The sequence below is a fragment of the Panthera tigris genome, chromosome D3, assembly GCF_018350195.1.
Source record: "Panthera tigris isolate Pti1 chromosome D3, P.tigris_Pti1_mat1.1, whole genome shotgun sequence".
Taxonomy (NCBI): Eukaryota; Metazoa; Chordata; class Mammalia; order Carnivora; family Felidae; genus Panthera; species Panthera tigris.
The window spans coordinates 7,107,331-7,124,439 of record NC_056671.1 but is presented as its reverse complement, the minus strand read 5'-3'; the positions used below and the strand labels follow the sequence as shown (position 1 = coordinate 7,124,439).

Sequence of the window (17,109 nt, the reverse complement as noted above, 5' to 3'; positions counted from 1 at the left end):
ATATATATATATATATATATATATATACACCATATATATATATACACCATATATATACACCATATATATATATATACACATACATACATATGTATATACATGTGCATATACATATATATCCTTGCTTCAACAGCCATTCTCACTAAAGGAGCCCAATGTTATCATCAGTCCCTTGTATTTCCCAGATCAAATCTTTGGCTCTCAGGTAACAAAGAAACAGCACCAAACTACCAGGACTTTTTTCTTACCAAATACACAGGCAGTACCTTTACTCTTGAGGCCAACTGAGAACATTTTCTTTCTTCTTAAGAAACAAAAACTTATGATTTAGAGAAGAAAAATCACTCAATTATCTAGATTTTTAGATCAATGATTTCTCAGCAAAGGAAATTGCCTCAAATACTAACAATTCAAAAGAAAAAAATCATGCCAAATTTGATCAGAGACAGTAATTTTTGAAATTTTAAAGTTAACAATCTGGACAATTTAGCCATTGACAGTCAAATTCGTGATTTAAAAGGGGTGTGTGTGTGTGTGTGTGTGTGTGTGTGTGTGTGTGTGTGGACACATGGCCTCTTATATGTAAAGGTATTGGATTATTTCTTAAATATTTCAGCACAAAACTGCCTCCATAATAGACTCCATCCTATGGTGGTCAAGAGCACAGACTTTGGGGACCATTGCTCTAGATACAAATCCTGGCTCCACTATCACTGTTAGCTGTGTAACCTTGGGCAAATTATTTCATCTCTCCATCTCTTGGTATCCTCATCTGTAAAATGGTGACAATACTACCACTTCCCCCGGGATTGAGGTGAGACCAAGTAAGTTAATACCGGTGCAGTGTTCAGAATAGTGCCCAGCCCCGAGTAAGCACTATATAAGTGCTTTAATACATAAATAAATGAAAACATGACTAACGCATGGGCTCGGAGGGCCAAAGACAGTGAGCTGGGGTTGTAGGAAGCCATGCTGGTCCCAGCACACTTTTCCCTCCTGCTTGCTGAGATTTTCACCTACTGGTGACAGAAAGGAGGGAAATACAAGACATACCAGCTATCAAGAAAAAAAGGCCAATGGGATGAAAGTCCTTAACTCTCATTCAAAAGAGCCAGCGTTTCAATTCCCCCAAAAGGTCAGGGAAGAAGGCAGGAAAAGAGAGGGAAAGTAAAACAACAATAGCAAAAAATTATTCAGAAAACCCTGTCACTGGGAATATGAGAACAAGAGGACAATTGACTGCTCGTGGCAAACGGGAGAGACGTATTTCAAGGTAGTAATACAAAAAGCCTCAAATGTGGTTGTGGACGTCCATGCAGTCTATACAGTTGTATCGTTTCCGATCTTGATTTTGGCCGAGGTAACCAAAGGTATGAGTCTTTACCTTTGACGTAGGATTCGACATGAAACACCTGTGTCTAACCATCAGCCTAAGCTCACAAACACCCGAACGGCACCAAGACCAAACTCAGGTGGAACCACTGGGTCAAGGCTTAGGCCAACTGCAAGGCACGTCCCCCGAGGCATCACCATTCACATATATGGATCTGCTTCATTAAACAGTGAAAACCATTACCCTAGTGTCTTCTAACTCCCTCTGCAGTTTGTCAGCTTTGGTCTTTTCAAAGAGCAGGCTCTGTTCAAGCTCCTTAATGCGGGCATGCTCCAGTTTGGTCTGCGTCTGTTAGTAAAAAGGAAGAGGAAGAGAACACAACAGTGCCACCATGACATGCCAGCACAAGAGGAGAGAGAGCGGCATGCAGGCTGAGCCACCAGTACCTTCCGCCGAAGGATGAACAAAAAGGGGAATGGAGAAGGGCAGAGGATGGACCGAGATGGGGAGGCTGGGGGTGAGGATGAACGCTACGGACAAAAGGATGAGGTGGGCAGGGGACACAAGCTAGTCTACTGAGAAAGAAAACAAATGAAAACATATGAGGCAAGATGAAAAGTGTCAGATGCATGCAGCCAAATATAAGTTATATTGATAAGTGAAGTTTATCAGCACAAATTAGAATAGTTAATATTCCTCTAAACTATCGTTTTCCCTCCTCCCCACAACAGCTATTTGACATCAATGTGTATGTAACTGACTCGGTGACTTTGAAAAGTGAATTGACCCTCAAAATGATCACTTGCTAATCCCCTAAATATGCAAAACATGTCATAAATCTTATAAGAGTTCGGTAAGTCCCTAGAGCAGATCCTAGCACTCTGGCATGCAATTTGATGTGAACAAGTGTGGAGAGTTAAAACCTAATGAAGGGAATCTAGAAACCAGAGCTGAGAAAATCACACCGGTGGCCTTTGTGGAGATGAGCGAAACGGGACTGACGTTTTTAGCAACATTTCCTAATTCCCTAGTTTCCTGCCAACAGTGGGTTTTCCAAAAACGATTTTGTCACCAGGGAAAAAAGGAGGAGATCATATTTTCGAGGGGAAAATTCAGTAATAATTATGCTACATCCCTGAGACTCAGGTCAGGAGAGAAGTTTAGAGCTAGCTGATAAAGGGCTCATTTTCTTGATCCTAGGATGAAGTAGTTACCAGCTCAGAAGTGAGAAACGGTGGTTCAGCACAAAGGTATTCATTTGAGCTCCACGCAAAAGGAGCTGGTCAGATCCTAGTGTGTTTCGAAACTCCAGAGACTCCCCATCATCACTTACTTAGACATTACCTGATGGAGAACCCAGAAAGCAATCTCTTTCTAACAGCAGAGTCTTAATCAATTTGAAATAATCTAGGTATCAGTCTGAATGTACCTCTTTCCCCACTCACCTGTCCACTCAACAGGTTACCAGCATAATCAACTGATTGATAAAACCTACTGATAGAGCTGCTCCCAGCAGCTTCTAACTACTTATATTAATTGTAGTATTTTGTGGTTCTAACTGGTCAGATCTATGTCTGGACAATTACAGGCAATGAGAAATGACAACACACTCTAAATAAAGTAACAGAAAGTGACGCAGAGCTTAAGTAGAAGGTAGGATGTTTTACGTTGAAAACATCCTTACTAACTCCAGTGGTTCTCTAGGGATTTCAACACATTCCAAAGGTCACGTTGCTTGTGAACCATGGATAAACCATCATGGAATATTCAAAAGGTGAACAAAAAAAAACCTTTTTTTAATTTCTCTATCTGCTTCAGCTCTTTACACTCAACAAAAATAATGGAAAAAAAAAATTCAAAACCTAACTGTCTGGATAGTCCCCTTGGTCCACATGTGCCTTAGACAGAAGTTGTTCAATTTACCTGCTTTTACAAGAAAAAAACAAATCTAATCCAGATCTATATAATTGGGGTCACAGCCTCCAGAACTGAACAGTAAAACTAACAGTAAAAAGCAAAAGGCAACAGAACCTTTCTTCACCTCTTGACTCCAAGTTCAGTGTCCTCTGGGTGAAAGGTCACTACTTCCAGATAAAAAAGCAGGCATCTACTGCAGCGTGACCTCCTTCCCACTGAGATCTTCCAGATGACTGCTGTACCTCCTTGCTGGCCAGTATGCACACAAACCAGCTGGACTGTCTACAGCTGTGTGTGAGCAACCAGCAGCAGGGGAACGAGAGATCCACGTCCATGCCACGGTGTGCGGTAAAAACGTTACCCTGGACAGGACAGCCCTCCTTTTAAAAGTATTCCTTTCTCCCAGGAAGACAGAGCATCCCAAGAGGAAAGTCCTGGGACGGGGACTGAGAGGGAAAGCAAAGGCTCTGCGAGAAGCACACAAGAAAGGCAGGAGGGAGGTCCCATGCAGACTGACACCGGATGCAGCGGGAGCCTGTTTTGGGAGGACAGAAGAGACCCAGATCACTGAAGTAGCTTCACAAAAAGGAAACCTTCAGAACGCAGGCTTTTTTACAAGCTCGGTCTTGAATTGTCTAGTTCAGCTGCCGGGTGGTGGTAGGAAGAAAAAGCTTTGGTTTAATTTTATTCCCTTATGGTGGTAAAACAAGCCAAAAGCGTTTAGGTTCTTTCAACTGGCCTCCCAGCTGGCAGATGCACAGCTCACAGGGTGCTTTCGAGGCCATTTAGGTGAGATCTGTGTTGGGTGTTTGATTTTAATCAGAGGGAGGAAGAAAAAAAACACCTTCAAGCCCGGTAGCACAGCTACTAGAAAAATCTCATTTCAATAATAATAAATTTAAAGCACATAGCATCTTCACTGAAGAATGCTCCTCTCTAGTGTCACCAATCAGGGAAAATACTGCAGCAACAAGCAGACGCTTGAATTTCTTGTCACCTGCACTGACAGGCATTGGCCGACAGTGGGAGCTCACAAAAAGGCAATCCGTTCTGGCGCTCAGAATGCCCTTCTGCTCTCATTGGAATAAAATCAGACCACTGGGGCAAACTTTCCGAAGAAATTTCTGTAATCCCTTCAGCTATTATGTTTTATGTTTCTGTTAGCTATCATCTTTTGGAATAACTCTATTAAAATTAGAAGACGTTATGAATTAAGAGAAGGCCAAGCACCCAGATAAAATCCTTTTTTTTTTTTTTTTTTTTTTGGCAAAATTTACCAGCAAACATTTGCTTATGCATTAAATACATAGATTTATAGAGCTTAGTCATTACATACAATTTCTTCTGGATACAAACGTAATTGCTGTGAAAGCCACATGCACAGAAATATTAAGGTCAATGTTTCAGGTCAGATTACGCAGTTAGTATTTGAGTATATCAATAAGCATTTTAATCTGTCATCAATCTGTGTTAACAAGGGAAATCTCCACACAGTTAAGTGCCCTCTTACATTCTCAGGATCTTCAGAAATCTGGCTCTTTTGCTATCAGTAAAAAAATAAAAAAATTAAGCAACAACAAAAGGAGAGATTCCACTAAAGTTTCCGTACGTGTTAGGGTTTCAATATAACTCTGATTAATTTCAAGTGAGTTTATCAGACAGACTACACTAACTCAGTGCTGATGGAAAGGTTTTAACTTGCACCTCCCCAACAAACCCTGGGCTGTGTTCCCCATGAATAAGATGATGATATGAGACTTTGGGGTGTTTTTAAATGGATGGAAACAACACGAAAGTCAACTAAAGGAATGTGACTATATATGAAATGAGTAAAGAAGGTGACTATTGAATTATTAATAATCCATTAAATTCTGGGCCTACAACTCAGAAAATGTTTTCCTTGCTCTCTGTTGTCAACTGTAAAGACAACTGCCAAAGGAATCAGTTCCTATTTGGAAGGGCCCCTGAAACGTAAGCATGGTGTGGCCATCAACCGACTCTTAACTTGTAATGTATATTCTTAACAAAATGTAATGTATACTCTTAATAAAAATGTATATTCTGAGAACTGCACAGGCAAGTGCAATTTTTACTAAAATATTAATTCAATACCAGAAATCTGCAGAATTTGAACAATTTAATAATTTGTATCTGTCATATATCTAGCAGTGGTTTTTAAAGAGCATCAAAATCATTTAATTCTGGCATCTAATTAAAAAAAACTGATATGAATAATTGTTAAAAGATGAGAAACTTGATGCTAAAGGAAATCTCTGCGAATTTAAAATATGCCATGGAAGTCAAAGAGGCTGAAATACAATTTGATCTTGTTTTACCCTCTTGTAATTACTTCACAAAAACAACTAAAACATGCATTTATTCCTTTTACAGGGTTATGAAAAATTTATTCTGCCCAATTGAAAAGCAAAGCTGAGATACAGCAAAAAACTTTGTTTTGCTCTATTATGATGAGGTTAAACATGCTTTTTAAAATGCCATTTCTGACCGTGAGAGGAATATCTAGAATCTCACTTGGACACACTGCCAGATTTATGACTTGATAAACTCCAATTCAAGATTTTGGATTTTGAAGCACGAGGAAAGAGTAGTAAAAATCTGACTGGGCCACTGGAGTTGGGACAGCACCGTCACAGGACAAGGACGGGCGCTGGCACCTGAGCCGTAAGCTAGGCCCAAAGCCCAGCCGGCCAGAGACCCGGGCTCCTTCCCTTCCCTCTGCCACCTGTTCTGGCAGGATCATCCCATCCGTACTTGTCAATACTGGTACCCATAAGAGCTGTAGAGAGTTGGAGGGGTTTTACCTCAAGATCGCCTTTTGTGATGGATTCTTCCTCAACACGGAACTGAAGGTCCTCAACCTTCCTGTAGAACAAAATCAAAACAAAGCACTTCAGGTAACCAAGGAATATATTTACCTTACCAAAACAAGAATCTATAATCAATACCCTGGTGAATGTAACAGATGATAGTGGAAGAAAAGAAAATACATTTTTAGGCACCTAGTTTATAAATCTAACAGCTCTCTGCTATTTAGGAAACTTCAAAGTTTTAGCCAGATACTGATTCCAGGAGACATGAGTTAAGAGTTGAGAAAAATCCACTGGTTTTCTTCTGTCACAACCACCAGAATGAACCTAATCAAGACAAGATCAGCCTAAAGGGAAAACGTCGGATTACCAAAGGAATAGGTTTGAGATTCCAAGTCTGTAATTTCTACTTTACAATAACAAAACACAGGGAAAAGTGGCATAGAAAACAAATCTCTCTTGGGGCTCCTGGGTCGTTAAGCATCTGACTTCGGCTTAGGTCATGATCTCACAGTCAGTGAGCCCTGCTTTGGGTGAGCATGAGCCCCAGCCCTCACTTTGGGCGAGCACCAGCCCCACTTCGGGTGAACGCGAGCCCCACCTTGGATAAAACACAAGTCCCAGGCGAACCCCACTTCTCTCTCCCTCCCTAACCCTGTGGGATTCTATCTGCCCCTCACTCGCACCCTCTCTTTCAGAAAAAAAAAGAAAACAAATCTCTCTTTATACCACCCTACATCTGATATTTTATGGTGAGGTTAGCAGGCTACCCACACAGAAAGCCCCAGGACAATACCAGTACCTGTACTGGGAGAATGAGATTATCAACAATTTGAGTCACATCCCCCCCCCCCCATTTTAAAATCTCTAAATTGGGTGTGGGTCTCAACCAATGCTATCACCAAGTCAATGAAATACCTGAAGATACCCTGAAGATTGACAAAATCCAGGTAACATCCATATTACAAATCTTCACAAAAGTGAGTGTAAGGAAGAAAAGGGGACAGAGTTCATAACCTATGTGCAAAAACCAAAACTGTCAAACTCACTAGCCTTTCTGGCAAAATTAAGAATAAAAAAATCAGGGCGCCTAGGTGGCTCAGTCAGTTAAGCATCCGACCCTTCATTTTGGCTCAGGTCACGACTTCATGGTTTGTGAGTTCAAGCCCCATGTCGGGCTCTGCGCTAACAGTACAGAGCCTGCTTAGGATGCGCTCGCGCTCTCTCTCTCTCTCTCTCTCTCTGCTCTGCCCCTGCTCACATATGCACTCTCCTTCTCAAATAAACATTTAAAAAAATTTTTTTAAATAAAAATTCTACTCTGTTAAATCAGAAATATAATCGTAAATAATTTACACCCCTCAAGCTCACTGGAAGTGTGGGGGGACATTTGTCCTGCCCAGCAGTCAGCAGATCAAGAGCTGGTTTAAGAACCAAAGCAAATGGTACTGTTGCCTTGGTATTCAGAAGAGCCTAGAAAGGCCTATTACTATATCTCATTTATTCGTAGCCATTTTTAGGATGTGAAGAAAATTTCCTACATATAGCACTTCTTCTAGTAAGAAGATAATTTCCTTGATAAGAGACTCTATTATACGTCCACTGTATCCCGTACCTCAGTGGTGCCTCTCACGGTCCTAAACATACAGACCAGATGGCTACTGAATTAAGTTGCTACCATCAGAAATGACAAGATGGCGGCTTTAAATGCAAGACAGGACAAACGTCCTGTTGTCCAGAAATGTTCCGATGTTTCCATGCAGACACCCTGTTCAGAGACTGTGTTAGTTCACAGCCTCAAGAAGCCGCTAAGAACCAAACTTGCTCTGTCTCACACCATCTAGCACCTGATTCCATCCTGACCTGGATAATCCTCTAATTGCGTCACATGAAAGTTATGTTTTCCTAACAAGGTACTGAGTTTCTCAAGGACAGGGCCCTTGTATCACTTACCAGACAGAAGAGTTTTATTTAGATACACAGGTGTTTCATAAATACTCGGTCACTTTGGGGACGCCTGGGTGGCTCAGTCGGTTGAGAGTCTGACTTCAGCTCAGGTTATGATCTTGTTCATGGGTTCAACACTCGCATTGCGCTCACTGTTGTCAGTGTGGAGCGCACTTCAGATCCTCTATCCCCACCTCTCTCTACCCCTCCCCCACTCATGCTCGCTCGCACGCGCTCTCTCTCTCTCTCTCCAAAATAAACAAACATTTAAAATACATACATACTAGGTAACATGGACCCAAAATGTCTTCTCACCAAAAACGGTTCCAGGTGGAAGCAGGGTTTGAATCGACTTCACGACACTAAGGCCAACCTCAAGAGGATGTTTGGCACACAGCAGGTGCTCAATAAGCAGCTGTTAAATTTAGCAGGCCATGTCTAGATAATTCCAAACTTCTCAAAAAAAAGTCAAATCAAAGCAAACCCTCCCGGCACAAGATGAAGAGTTGAATTTCTACCGAACACACAGTCACTCCTTTGGTTCTAGGGCTTGACACCTTAATAAGAATGTTTTCCTAAGGTCATTTAGAAGGAAAAGGCCACACTTGCACTAAGGAACAGTTTGAGGTCACCTCTTCTCCTCTTCAAGTTGGTTGAGAAGCTCCACCTTCTCCCTGTCAGCAGCCTCCACCATCGTTCGCAGCTGGTCCATCTTGGCCTCCAATTCCAGGACATGCTGAGAAAGACAAGGGTGTCAGTGAGTGGCCTCCCTCGGACCCAGACACAGGCCCAGGGACGCCTCCAAAGAGCTACAGCTAAGTGGTACCATTGTGGGCGGGCATGACTCTAAAACCTTTTCACAGTGAAACGCTTTCTATAATCTTTAATAGGTTACTTCTCGGCCGCATTCCTGGAAACTAGATGATGAAAAACCACACCATTAAAGCAAAAGAGGGCAATGGTACAACAACGCTCATCTTTTTTACGGCTGAAACGCATACAGAAGGTCATCTACAAAACAGGAGTTGCAATCGTTGGTAAGGTCCCAGTAAACAAGTTCCCCTGACACAGGCCAAGAGGCCTGGATGTAAAGACCGAAGGACTACGGTAGACTCAAGAAGAACAAAACTGCATCTTTATGACGATACAAAGTGGTACCCCAGGTCACAGCTTCAAACAAGCCCAGCAAAGACATTTCTACTCATTTCCAGTGCTCCCAAGACTAGCTCCCTGGCTCCAAGCACGAGGTACGCTGCTCAGCCTCCTCCCTCAACTTAGAAAGCTCCACCATCTCCACAAGATCAGCTTAGAACCCATCACCATCTCCGAAACAAGGTCAGCACCAGACTTCACCTGGTCGTGTCCGTCCCGGGCCAGAGCTAGCTCCTGCTCTATTTCCCCCACGTGGCTCGTGGCCTTGGCCACCTCCGCCCTCTCTAGATCCCGTTCAGCCAGCAGCTGCTCAATGTGCTGCTGCTTCTCCTTCAGGGCCTCCTGGAGGGCAGTGGTGCCGGAGATCTTCCTGGCGTAACGGGAGGAGGTTTCAGTCAACTGCAAAGGAAAGTTAAAGAAGTGAAGGGCGATGATGCTATCGGGGATGCAAGGAGGGCACGAGGCATGCATGGCAGGCGTCTCCTCAGCAAAGCGAAGGTGCTGCCCCTGCTCCCAAGCTTGCCAATTATTAGGAAAAGCTTTTCATCAAGGAAGCAAGACAGCGTGCGCCTCCTGACTGTAAATTTCACAAACAACACATCAAGGTGAGAAGTCATGGAACAATCAGAAAGATGTTTAGAAGGAGAATAAGTGGCTCACATCAAAGGTACCCTGAGCTCAGCTGACAGGGCCTTGTAGGAATCTAGAAAAATTCCACAAACCCTTTTAACAAGCTTCTGTTACCACCTGAGCTTCATTAGTAGTTTTCTTCTTCTTGCGACGTTTTGGTCAGTCTTTTGCTCCTCAGACTTGAGGTCGAGACTTTCCAACTTTCCCTAACTACCATTAAGTAACCAAGAGGTCACCCTTGGAGCCAAAAACCGTCCTCTTATTGATTACACAGTTGGATTTTGTCAGGATTTTCTTCATCTTTCTTTCAAAATGAAAGGCACAGATAAAAAAGAATGAAATCTTGCCATTTGCAACAATGTGGATGGATCTAGAGAGTATAATGCTAAGAGAAATAAGTCAGAGAAAGACAAATACCATATGATTTCACTCATATGTGGAATTTAAGAAACAAAACAAACGAGCAAAGGGAAGAAAAAGAGAGACAAACCAAGAAACAGACTCTTAAGAGAACAAACTGATGGTTACCAGGGGGGAGGGGGGAATGGGGGAAATAGGTGATGTGATGGGGACTAAGGAGGGCACTTGTGATGAGCACCAGGTGTTGGATGGAAGTGTTGAATCACTAAATTGTATACTTGAAATTAATTAATTTAATTTTTAATTAATTAAATTTATTAATTTAAATAAAAACTTTTTTAAACAAATGAAAGGCACAGTAGATCTCACCCAGGAACCCAGAACTTGAAGACCTGAATCCCAATCACCAGAGGGATTTATGAATATCAGACGAAGAGGAAAACTCTATCTGCCTTAAAAAGTGCATGTGTATGGGGTGAGTGTGCACGTGTGTGGGCAAGTCCACGCGTAAGAGAAAGGGAGACAGAGGACATGCAGAGGGAGGAAAAAGAGGGAAAGAGAATCTGTGGAGAAAGAGGAGGAGGGGATGGGAGGAGCGGTAAGGGGATTGGAGAGGGAAGGGGAGGAGACAGAAAATAAGGCAGAGCAGAAACGCGGTGGGGGGAGGGGTGCAGAAAGAAAGCCGCCCGGGGCCTCTGTTACTCCGGGCTGTTCCTCCACACTGAGGCTAATCGTTCAGATAAAAACACTTGAGAAAACCACCTCCCATTATGGCAAGGGATAATGTGTGCAAGTTGAACAGCATTCTTCCAAGTGAGGCTCCAGGGGCTGGGAGGGAGTTCAGGGAAGGCCTCATCCCTTGGCAAGCATTTGTCCAAGGCCCTGGACTTAGAGATCAGATCGCTGGATCTGGATCAAGTCAGCCCTGACTTCATCTCCTGCAATCGAAGCCTTGTTTGCCACTCGAATGCTCTTCATGCGTCTATCTGAGCCCTCGTCCAGGAGGCAGACAGAGTGAGGATCTGTCATTAATAGTTAGTTTGGGGCTTGACTGGATTCCTTTACTCTTAGAGTTTCTATTTCTGCTTATTTCTATTTTGTGAAATTTCTTGAATTACATAAACATACTGGGGCAGGGGGGAGTGTTCTTTTAACCATCTGACCTTGACTTTCCAATTTCATTATATGGTTAAAATTATACTTTCTCGGTACTAACTTTTCTTCCTGGATAAAGTAGCTCTGAGGTTCCTTGCACAGAGATAACCCAGGGTGCTGCAGCCAAGTCACTGGGCACTGTGGAAGATTTTCAAATTTCAAGGGAAACACGGCGCCACCGGTTGGACACCGTGCAAACTACCAGCTTGGGGTAATGGAGTTTGAGGCAACTGGACTATTCCTTTCGATAACGTTGTGCCTTCCCAAAGCTAGGCCTTGGTTGCTGCCATGACAAAAAGCCAATACTGTGCAAATCAGTGACACAATCAATGTGTCAGAGGAAACGAAGGTGGCAGTTTTCAGTAAGACTCCAAGGTTTGACAAGCAACCTTTGTACAGTGCCCAACAGGACCATACAACCTAACACTAAGCTTGATTATTTACGAATTAACTAAAAATCCTTTCTTCTCTCAATTAATGTGTATCATTCTTTTTGAACAACTACTAACTTGCTAGAACATAAATATTAACTTGTTTGTCCTTAGCTGCTTCATAAACAGAATTGCTATTTCTTTCCCCCCAGGGGCCCTATGAAAAAATAACTCTTAAGGGGCTGGAAAATCAGAGCATTTGGGCACCTCTGTGCTCAGTACTTCGGAGGATTCTACATTCAAGAATCATTAGACCTTTCCATACATATGCATGGGATTATTCTGGGGAGATATATTTCTAGGAAGTCACTTTTTCTGTATTTTTGGCATATTCTTTTATGGTGATTTTTGGTTTAGAAACTACAGCCACCCTCAATAAAGATATACAAAAACAAGCTGTTTTACAAGACAAGAAGACTCCTTTCTCTTTTGTCACTTTTCTTCACTGAGTGAGGTGAACTAAGAACGATCAGGACTGGTCTGAAAAGAGGAGAGGTTGGGAGGGAGCAGGGAGAGCTTGGTTGTCTTCCAAAGAAATGGACACTTACAATTACAACATAATAAAAGTGACTCAAGAAAGAATTCCTAATCCAGAGAAGACACTTGCATGGACTTGTTCCTGGATTAGCAAAGTAGACTAGATGTCCATGTGAGTTTGCTGAACGATGCTCTGTCCAAAGAGGGGTGGCTTCACCTCTACGTCATTGTTCTTATCAAGCTTTTCTTGTAAAAGTCCATTTGTAATTTTTCTCTTGAAGATGTAGACTTTCTTTTCATATGTGAAATGAAATAGTCCAAGCAAGTATTTATTTTGCCTGAATTTAAAAGAAAGTCCAGCTGGCTGGCAGAGGAGCACTCCTCCCCCACCCCGCACTAGAAGGAAAGAATCCTCCCCCGTTCTCTTCCCAAGGACCGTGGACCGTGGAAGAGAAGGCAAAACGAGACCGCAGGCCGGCAGCCTTACTTCCGATCACACCATTTAACATTCTCCCTTCTGTCTGTAGTTTACGGTCATTAACACAGAGATCCAGAATTCAGTCTGCAGTGCAGTCTTATGCTGCCATTACAAATCTAGACCGTGTTTGCCTCACTTCAGGTAAATAAATTTACTGGCAGGAGACAAGACAAGAAGTCATTGTTCTGACCCTAATAAAACACTGTATTAACAAACAGAATGAGCCACCACTGCCTATTTTAATTCTCATCATTCTATTTTGACTGACTTGATGGGAAAAAGGTGGAGAGAGGAAGCGGAAGGGAGAGGAAGAGATGGAGAGAGGAGACACAGCGTGGCACTTCCTAGCATCCTTGCAAGTTCTGCTCGTTCTGCCGTGTGTCCTCTGGCGCAAGACAGGAACATCCCACACACTAACCGCTCTCGGTGGGTTAGACTGTATTAACACACTACCTAAATTCTAAGAACACGCCTTTTCTCAGAATACTTTAGTTCCTTCAAATTGTTTCAAGTCAGAGAGACCTAAGTTGTTGAGGAAAACGATCCCTCCCTTCTTCCTGTCATTCTTGTGCCCAAAATAATTTCAGAGAAAATCACCCCATATGTTAGACTCAACAGTAGTTACTACAGACTCACCAAGAACGAGATACATCTTAGAGCCTCAAGAACCTGGAAGCAGAGTTCAAAACCTTATTTCAAAATCTGTCTTCCTGCTAAAGCTTTGTTTTATGACATCTGGAACGGACCTCCAACAAGCTACAGCTAACACTCAGTACAAGGCAAGTTAATAGCTCCTAAAGCAAAGCAGGTCCACCAGCAGCAGGCATTTATCGTGCCTGGAAGGGAGAGGCATGCGGTGAGGACGGGGAAGCTTACTAATCCAGTACGGCTGGGTTTGCTGCTCACGGAGGAGGCCACTGAGCTCATGGAGCTGAGAGACGAGGCGGAAGGGCTGCGCTTCAGGCTGGCGGGCGTGGTTGCCATCACTCGCCTCACGGCAGCAGCCTTGGCTTTGGCCGGTGTCGTGGAAGGGAAACCGATCTTGGTTACTTTGTGGACAGGAGCAAACAGGCCATATTTGGGTTGGCACTGAAAATACCTTTAGAGAATAACAATAAAAGCAGTGACCGAAAAGACTTAATTACAAGAAATCACAACTATAAGCAAAAGCATAGTTTTCTGGTTATAACTCATGACTGGTTTGCTGTGAATTCTACCAGAAAGCTGGGGTGATCAACCAGCACGTAGCATTCACATGTATGGAGGCTGATAACCTCCAGGATGTTTTAGAAAACACACTAAAAAATAACAATGTGATACACAGAGACAGAATTACTGATCTGTTACTAAAGATCTACTAAAGTACAAGGGAATAAGTAGATCTACTATCTGATAAACCTGTAACAGAGGGGTTCAGACTACGATGTGTCAATCTAGGTTCATTAGTTGTAACAAACGTACCATCGGGTGGCAGGATGTTGATAGCTGGGGAGGCTGTGCACGTTGGGAGCAGGGGACATATGGGAACTGTACCTCCCTCTCGATTTTGCTATGAAACTAAAACTACTCTAAAAAAAATAAATAAATTGAATGCTTGTTCAGAATTTACTCAGATGCATTACAGATTACTAAAAGAAACAGTTAAAAGAATGTCTCCAATTCTGGTGGGGAGAAAAAAATCAGTACATGAGCCTTAAGAAATAAAAGTGCAGCTCTTGGTGAGATCTGCTTGAGCGTTTATATGTGCAAGAGGGAGGCAAGATTCCAACTCCAAACAAACCTGGTTCCAGCAACAGCCCCATCGTTCTTCCCAAGAGGCTCATCCAACTCCACACCACACCATTCCCCCTTGGCAAAGTCTGTCTCCCCAAGAAACCGGACTACGCCAGCCTTGGTGCCACCAACCTGGAAAAAGAGAATGTAAAAATAAAGAGGTGAACAGAATTCTATAGCTTAATCCTTTGCAGCTACAACTGACAATTAAGTACAGAACTCTCCACCATCACCCTTGACGGCTTCTTCTCTTTGCCTTCTCTTCAGCTTTTAAAGAGCTTTCTCCAAACACTGGTAAAGTTTACCTGAATGATTTATATTACGAGAGTGATCTGATATGTCCCAGTAATGAAATAGCCTAAATAATATATAGAGTCATTGGGCTCTCCACCAAATCAATTTGTCCCTTCATTAAAAATACTTTATTATTCCAGAGGGATTTTCCAGCTTCAAAATAAGTATTTGGGAGGAACCTGGGTGGCTGAGTTCATTGAGCAACTGACTTCGACTCAGGTCATGATATCACGGTTCGTGGGTTTGAGCCCCACAACAGGATCTCTGCTGTCAGCACAGAGCCCGTTTTGGATCTGTCCCCCTCTCTCTGCCCCTCCCCCACTCGCACGGTCTCGAAAATAAACATTAAAAAAATAAGCATTTGCTACAAAAATAAAATTGGCACATCATTAAGGGAAAACAAAATTCATCTATACTCCTACACTGTGACAGTTGCTGTGTCTGTATTCTCATACTTCCTTTACATCTTTATCCACAGAAAACAAGACACATCCATATTAAGGACAGATACACATCTACACACATTTGCTTTTGGCCTAAGTATATGCTGCATGAAAATGTGAATTCTTTAAAATAATTTAACTCTACAGACATTTTCCACTGTGAGGCTGTTTCCTCATGACTATTAAGATTACTATTCTTCACATTTTATTTGACATGAACTGCTCAAAGCTGTCAGTCTTCTTTAATGTGTAACTCTGTCCCAGCCGTTTGATGTACTATGCGAACATTATTTCCAAAATTACCAACCACCATTTATGAATTATTCCTTCCTTTTCCATTACTTTTCTACTTCAAATACTCATTTTGCCACAATCTCTCATGGGCACACAAGAACACGCTGATGCGCGTGAGTCTTTCTACAGCTTTGAAAGTTCAGGATTTGTGCTGCTGCCACAGCATTGCAATTACCGCTGCTTTATAATCTGTGTCACATCTGCTAGCGCTGTTTTCCCTTGCTACTCTGCAGATTGACTTTCCTTTTTTTAATTTTCTTACTTTGTTCTAGGCTTCCTTTATCTTAATTGCTTCTTTAGAAATTGCCTCTGTTACAGAGAGGAGTCACTGCAGGAACTTAAGAACATTACAAGAAAGAAAATAAATGTTTTGCCTGTATTCTCAACACCCCGAGACAGACCCTGCTGTTCTGGTTCACTCCCCCCACCACACTGCAGCGGGCTAGGACCCCACAACATGGAGGTACCACGATAGGCACTTTCCTCACTTTTTGTTTGAGCTGTTTACCTTTTTCCTATTGACTGGAAAAAAAAAAAAAAAAAAACCTTTATACATAACAAACTTAAATTAATTCTCGAATAACCAATGCATTCTCATGGTTCCAAAAATTCTAAAAGAAATATGCATGGGAACGTCTGGGTGGCTCAGTGGGTTCAATGTCTGACTTCAGCTTGGGTCATGATCTCACAGCTCGTGAGCTTGAGCCCTGCATCGAACTTTTTTTTTTTTTTCTTTTTTAGAGCAATTTTATAAGTGAAGAGCCTACTTTGGATTCTCCATCACCCTCTCTCTCTACCCCTCCCCCGCTCACACTCTCTCTCTCAAAAATAAACAAACATTAAAAATACACATGGAGGGAAGAGTCTCCCTTCCTGAACTCTTGTCCACACCTGCCCCACTCCTACTACATGGGAAGCATGGTTACTGATTAGCAATGCCTCCTTCCTCCTGGCATTTATACTTGCAGATGAAAGCAAATGTTAACGTATGTTCTTTTTCCTCCCTTTTATTTTTACACAAAAGCTAGCATTCTACATGCACTGTGCTGCACCATGCAGAATACAGAGAACTTCCTTCTGTTTGCAACTGCGGTCATTCTACTGTGTGGATGTGTTCCAGTTTATTCAATCAGCCCCTACTGATAGTTAAGTAGGTTTAGTTAATTTAATACATTTAAAAATAAATAATTTTGACTAATTCTAAAACAAGTTATATTAACTTGGGACAGTAATTCATTACTGATCTTAAAAAGGAACCAGCTTTGGGGCGCCTGGGTGGCTCGGTCAGTTAAGCGTCAGACTTCAGCTCAGGTCATGATCTCATGGTCCGTGAGTTTGAGCCCCGCGTCGGGCTCCGTGCTGACAGTTCAGAGCCTGGAGCCTGCTTCAGATTCTGTGTCTCCTTCTCTCTCTGCCCCTCCCCAACATGTGCTCTATGTCTCTCAATAAATAAATGTAAAACAAACAAATAAATAAAATTAAAAAAGGAACCAGCTTTTAGGGTTTTTTTTTTCTTTCTTGATGTTCTCTGTTTTCTTGAATTCACATTTTTACTATTTCCTTTTTCCTACTTTTCGTTTATTGTTCTTTCCTTCCT

The 17,109-nt window shown here is 42.3% G+C and overlaps 1 protein-coding gene across 13 annotated transcripts in view; it reads right to left on the bottom strand.

Moving 5' to 3' along the window:
- Positions 1 to 17,109, bottom strand: part of CLIP1 (CAP-Gly domain containing linker protein 1) — a 124,487-nt gene that overhangs the window by 51,612 nt on the left and 55,766 nt on the right. For 9 of the 13 annotated variants that reach the window (XM_042961893.1, XM_042961897.1, XM_042961901.1 and 6 more), the window contains 6 exons: positions 14,489 to 14,613; positions 13,585 to 13,807; positions 9,379 to 9,576; positions 8,658 to 8,761; positions 6,073 to 6,133; positions 1,577 to 1,681 (listed from right to left, as the gene is read on the bottom strand). In XM_042961893.1, the coding sequence (XP_042817827.1) occupies positions 1,577 to 1,681; positions 6,073 to 6,133; positions 8,658 to 8,761; positions 9,379 to 9,576; positions 13,585 to 13,807; positions 14,489 to 14,613 (816 nt within the window). The remainder of the gene's footprint in view (positions 1 to 1,576; positions 1,682 to 6,072; positions 6,134 to 8,657; positions 8,762 to 9,378; positions 9,577 to 13,584; positions 13,808 to 14,488; positions 14,614 to 17,109) is intronic. The other 4 variants (XM_042961898.1, XM_042961899.1, XM_042961905.1 and 1 more) reach the window with 2 other exon arrangements.